The sequence below is a fragment of the Pundamilia nyererei genome, unplaced genomic scaffold, assembly GCF_000239375.1.
Source record: "Pundamilia nyererei isolate P.nyererei 1_Seehausen unplaced genomic scaffold, PunNye1.0 scaffold00191, whole genome shotgun sequence".
Classification (NCBI taxonomy): domain Eukaryota; kingdom Metazoa; phylum Chordata; class Actinopteri; order Cichliformes; family Cichlidae; genus Pundamilia; species Pundamilia nyererei.
In genome coordinates, this window is record NW_005187592.1 from 619677 (window position 1) to 625347 (window position 5671).

The following is a 5671-nucleotide window of genomic DNA, read 5'->3' on the forward strand; positions in this document are numbered from 1 at the left end:
GATGGGAAATAGTTAGACCTGGTGTCTGCATTAACCCAAACAATCATCTCCCTCACTCATGCAGCTCCTGAACAACAAATTCTTGTCCCTGATAACCGGACTATGTTTAGTCTCTCTGACCTGATCCTTCAAGGACACCTGGCTTGGCTGAAGGACTGCTGACTTTTGCTCAACCAGGTGAAAGGACACTCTCCCTCAAGTTGAACACAGGATACACACACACACATACACGTGTACACTGACACAGATGCACACTCACTCCCTTCCCTATTCCAAACGCCCTGATGCTTGGCCCCCATCTGATGCAGACGGCGGGTCAGCTGGACCTGGGCAGAGATGCCACGACTCGATGCTGCTGTCTACATTGGCTTACTCTAGCCCTACTCACCCAACCCTGTTGCTTGTCACGTGTTTTCATGGTGTCACGGTGTGAAGATTCATGTTTTCTGTTCTCATACTGATCCCCTATCAGGAGCTCAGTTCTCTTTTTTTCTCCTCTCCTGTTTTTCTATACCTTACCTGTTCTGACCTGTCTCCACAATGTGATGTTTGTGTAATGTATGCATGGTTGGAAGAGGTCCGATTTCGCTACAGGCAAATAAAGGCTTCATCATCATCTTCAAAAGAACAGAAAAAAGCGCTTGTATGGATGGGTGTTGAATGGGTGAATGAGGCACACCATAAAAAGAAATACACTAATGAACCATCAACCACTTACTCCTCCCTTACCAATGAAGCAACAAGGCTGAGGTGTAATGTTCCTCCCTAACCTAATGTTCTGTGAAATAGAGCGTTGCACTTCCTGATTGACTGCTCTTATTGGCTGTCAGATAAAGGTGATGTTCAGTCGCATCTTTCACCTCTCCACGAAATTGGGATAATACAGAATAAACAACTAGATTTCTCCTCGTTTCCTCTACACATTTCTCAGTCTTTTCTCATAGAGATATGTGAGAGGCAGTACAAAGAACACAGCTACAGTTGCTTTGTTTGTTTGTGTGTGTGTGTTTCGGCGTACAGATAGACTGGAACCTCATGTAGTCCCCCTGTTGGCCAGTGGGGGGCAGACGTACATTCTCCAACCTGCATTGTTCCCATTTCAGGTGAAGAAGAAGATGGTTACTGGGGTAACGTCAACATCATCTCGAGCCGCTGACTTTCTTCCAGCTAGCGTTTCATTCTTTTTCGTTTATTTCTCTTTTCAGGTAAACCGCCGCACGCCTGCTTCGACTGGAAGTTATACAGGCGTATAAAACAGACCGCAGAGAGACCATTTTCAGGTAAAAAGCTGCGTTATCTCACGGCTAACGCCGGGACGTTTACCGAGGCTTCCGTAAACGAAGCTAAGCCAAAAAGTGTCAGCTAACAAGTTAGCAATAGCCGAACTAAGCTTCAAAATTGTAGGTTTTAACAGACTGCGCGGTCATAACGATGCACAGCTGCCGGTACAGCGATGCGGGTCAGTGTAATGTCAGTGCAGCGTAGATGCAGTGTTGGTGCACACGAAACAAATCATGTTTCTAAATCAAAGTAAACATGTGACATTTGTTATTATTTAGAGTTTGGTTTAATCACCCCGAGGAGCTTCTTTCCTCTTTTTAGCAGCGTGCACATCTTTATTTCCTTTACAAGCTCTGTGTTACTGTGAGGTACAAATCAGTCCCTTTATTGCCTTCAGCCTTTCGCTACCACTCCTGATCACGTGACCGCCTGATCTGTTGTGCTAGTGAAATCTAAAGTGGAAAATGTCAGTATATGAATCAACAGGCACCACGGGGTTAAAGGTTATTCTTTAGTGTCTTCAAGTGTGGCCCTTTTATTTCACCAACAAGCACCGAACTGTAACAGCATCAGGAAATGAGGTGGTTACTGTTGCTCCAAGGCAACAGGAACAGTAACAGACTGAACTAAATTAAATAATACAATAAATTACAAAGTTAAAAATATAGGAAATAACATAAAAATGGCTCAATCCAGCCAGCAGCTCCACATGTCTGATTTGTTACTCAGTGTTCCTGTTTGTGTGTCCACGGGTTTTAGGCATCATGGCAAGCCAGCGGCCTCCATCCAGCATGGGCCGGCCGATGAGCCGCAGCGGATCTGTGGTCCCTGGTGCTGGGAGACCCCCTACAGCTATCCAGCCTCCTCCTACTGCTATGCGTGTTGCAACTGGGGTTAGCCATCAGCAGCATGGATACGCTGTAGCTTTGAGATATTATCAGTCTGAGTGTGTTATGTTCAGTCTGATTCTGATTCTGTGTGTTTCTGCACGCCCAAGAAATGAGTGCCAGGTTTTACTGAGCCTACGTGTAACACTATAGACCAGTTTTGGCAAGAAAAAAGACCAAAAATAAGATGGACATTGTGCTTATGATGCATTTTCATTGCATCATGCTTCTTTTGTAATCTTGTGTTCTGAGTACAGACTCTGTTTTCCCCTCCCTACATGTGTGTTGTATCTAATATGAGGTTTAGAGAGAGTAACATGGTTATTGTCAGATGTCCTTTAGATATCGTGATAATATTGTCACTGTGAATTCTTTCAGCTAAAATAATTTCAGAGTGAAAATGCAATTTTGTGACAGCCACAACTAAGGCACTGCATTTCCTCTTCCAGATGGTCCCAGGGACCAGTGCTCATCCAGGTTTGAGGGGTGGCATCCCCGTCACCACCCCCGGAGTCCTGACAGCACAGATCAAAGTGACTGAGAGGCCGGTCACCCAGCAGGGGCTCAGTGGGATGAAAACTGGCATGAAAGGTATGTTTTCTTCTTGGATATTTTTCTGATTGTGTTTAATATATAAATAAACCTGTGACCTCCCTCCCACATTTCCTTTACCAAAGGGCCTCAGAGACAGATTTTGGACAAGTCCTACTACTTGGGTCTTCTCAGGTAACACATACTCACTGGCATTAACAGTAACTACTTATGTCAAAGTAAAGGAGTGCACAAACCGTAGGTCAGCTAGACCGCTTCACAAAAGATGCAAACATACTGAGCACATCACATTTCTTAGAGTTGGTCTTGAGTTAAAATGTATTTTCTATTTTCACCATAGATTCAAATGTGGTCTTTTTACGCTGCTCGTGAAAAATTCTATCGATGTGAAATTTGTTCTTCTGTCAGGAGTAAGATCAACGAGTTGACCACAGAGACCAGCAGACTGCACAAAGAGATTGAGAGCTACAACCAGGAGAACTCCGTCTATCTCTCTTATGAAAAGAGGTGGGTGGTGTTCTTCTTCTTTTATGACCAAGTTTCTGTCTTCATTCCCGTCTTTAACAGTTATAGTTGAGTGAAAGATGAAATCCACTGAATCCAGATGAACTCTGTATAATGTCCCCGTGATGTGTGTCTGCTGCAGAGCTGAAGGCCTCGCTGCTGAGATTAAGGATATGCAAGGCCAGCTTGCTGACTACAATATGGTAAACGGCAACAATGTTGTTAAACACTGAAAGATTGTATCCACTTTTTCACTGTGTTGTTGAGGAATGTCTAGCTTAAGCAGTCGGCCATGATGACTTAAAATAGACGATGTAAACTTCCCACTTCAGGGACAGTAACTATTTGATTGCAGGTGTTACGATGTTATGTTTGAGAGCAACTGCACATTTAAAACCTTTATACTGGTGAGGTTGTGTTTTTAGTTTTCAGTGAATGCGTTAAACACTGGACTCGTTTTTACTTCACTTTTGTACATTTTTATTGTGTTTCCAGCTTGTGGACAAGCTCAACACCAACACAGAGATGGAGGAAATGATCAACGACTACAACATAGTAAGTAATCCGTCAAAACAATATAAAAGGCTTTTTCATGAACTGGAAATATAGGGGAAAACTCTCCCTTTAACTTTTTGATCTTGTGTTTAGTTGAAAGCCGAGAATGACAGCGAGGCAGAAAGCATCGATAACATCTTCACTGAGAGGAGAGAGTAAGTGCACGTGTTCTCCATTAGACAGTTTTATGTTCACAAATACACTTTAACGTATTTATTTTGTGAAGTATCATTTTCAGAATGAAGTACTAGGACATTATTTCATTTAGCCTGATGGCTAGTTTTCATGTGAGTCATAAAACATTTAAAAAGAATCAGATATGTGCAGGTATGAGACTTTTGAACACAAACACAACAGGAAACGACTGCTTGTTATGTAAAGATGAAGCAGCAGTGGAGTTTTCTTAATAAAAATAAATGCCGTGTAGATCCGTGAGCAAACAAACACGTGGAGTGTTTTTTACCTGAAACACTTGCAAACTGTTTTCAAACCACCGTAAATTGAGGTTTGTATAACGCTGCACATTGCTGCTGGTGTTGTCGAGTCATGAAGAGGTAAAAACTCTTGTAAACCATGTGACTTCATCGTTCTAGTGCCGTGCAAACAAGGAGAAAGCTGTCGATCTAACTGGGCGCTCACACACAGATTACAGGAAGTGTTCTGTACTTGAATATTGTTCTTCTAGTGGTCAAAAAGTGGAGTTGGGGTTGTTGCAGACTCCTCGCAGCTGACAACAGTGTACTAATGGAAGTATCCGGGCAACAATGCAGGCCGTGGAGTTAAGAGCCTGAATTTGTGAGATGTTGCAAAGAAGCTCCTTCAGTGACCAACAGTACAGCTCTCACACAATGAATTTGTGACCCGTGAAATGATAATACTCAGCGGTGTTTATCAAACAGCAAGGTTGCCACTGAATGGATTGTATTGTGTTTGTGGTTTGCTTTCTTATCATCGTGCATGTCACTCTTCTCTCCTGATATATGGATCCTCAAAGTACTCCTGCTCCTCCTGCTCCTCGTCTATCTGTCTGTTCATTGGTTCAAAGCTGAATGTTTGATGGGTCGGGTGTCTTCCCGTCGCCGAGAACTCTGTTGACACAAAATCCTCGTCGCCCTCCTCGACTTCTTGTTGTAACTGCCGATGCCTGTAGTTGTGGAGGAGCTTGTACCAGGACGGCCCCTTGACGGCACACACGATGAGCATGGAGGTGGCCACTGCCAAGATTGCGACGGATGCTGTGAATTTCCACGTGTTGCCGAGCGCAGGAGTCGGGTCTAGTTTGGGTTTGAGGATGGAGACGGGGTTATAAGCTTGCATTTGTGCGTCCACATATTTAAGTGGAGAAAATGATCTGCAGCTCTCGATGTCGTACCTTTGCTGGTGCTGTTGTTCTGACCGGTTGACTGTGTGGTCGTCATAATAACTGATGGGCCCGACGTCTGTTGAGGGTGGACCGGTGTTTTTGGTTTCTGAGGGTCTGGAGTGACGCTGGGTAATAATGTGGAGTACAGTGCTGCAGCATTAAGAAGCTCTCGTCCAGCCTGCTCTGCTGGAGATGCACAGATGACCTGTGGTCCTCCTGCAGCCACACACCATTTCCTTCAGTACATGCTCTTTAAGTTACTAAAGTTAGAGAACAGTCTCTTCACATAGAAAGGGATTTTAAACACTGGCCTCATTATCTCTCTATACTACACTCCTACTTGTCTCTACTTGTACTTGTTTTCATTCAAAGTAGTGTTTTTGGCTTTAATACTGGGATAAATCTTTAAGAATGATGTGAAAATAATGTAGTTCACTGATTGATCCAAGAGGATCACTGAAATCTGCAACATGGGACATATGATTTAATAATCAAGCTACCAACATTTTCCTTTAAGTAACCAGACCAT

General features: G+C 43.5%; 2 protein-coding genes across 3 annotated transcripts in view; one reads left to right on the plus strand and one right to left on the minus strand.

Annotated features, from left to right (window-relative positions):
* Positions 1 to 1077: 1077 nt before the first annotated feature.
* ift74 (intraflagellar transport 74) overlaps positions 1078 to 5671 on the plus strand; it is a 12825-nt gene continuing 8231 nt past the window's right edge. The window contains exons 1-9 of the mRNA XM_005747220.1: positions 1078 to 1127; positions 1206 to 1280; positions 2041 to 2174; positions 2618 to 2759; positions 2846 to 2894; positions 3129 to 3227; positions 3367 to 3427; positions 3720 to 3779; positions 3873 to 3934. Of these exons, the coding sequence (XP_005747277.1) occupies positions 2046 to 2174; positions 2618 to 2759; positions 2846 to 2894; positions 3129 to 3227; positions 3367 to 3427; positions 3720 to 3779; positions 3873 to 3934 (602 nt within the window). The 5' untranslated portion in view covers positions 1078 to 1127; positions 1206 to 1280; positions 2041 to 2045. The remainder of the gene's footprint in view (positions 1128 to 1205; positions 1281 to 2040; positions 2175 to 2617; positions 2760 to 2845; positions 2895 to 3128; positions 3228 to 3366; positions 3428 to 3719; positions 3780 to 3872; positions 3935 to 5671) is intronic.
* Positions 3946 to 5671, minus strand: part of LOC106456415 (leucine-rich repeat-containing protein 19-like) — a 5183-nt gene continuing 3457 nt past the window's right edge. For both annotated transcript variants that reach the window (XM_013914371.1, XM_013914370.1), the window contains 2 exons: positions 5152 to 5358; positions 3946 to 5053 (listed from right to left, as the gene is read on the minus strand). In XM_013914371.1, the coding sequence (XP_013769825.1) occupies positions 4740 to 5053; positions 5152 to 5358 (521 nt within the window). In that variant the 3' untranslated portion in view covers positions 3946 to 4739. The remainder of the gene's footprint in view (positions 5054 to 5151; positions 5359 to 5671) is intronic.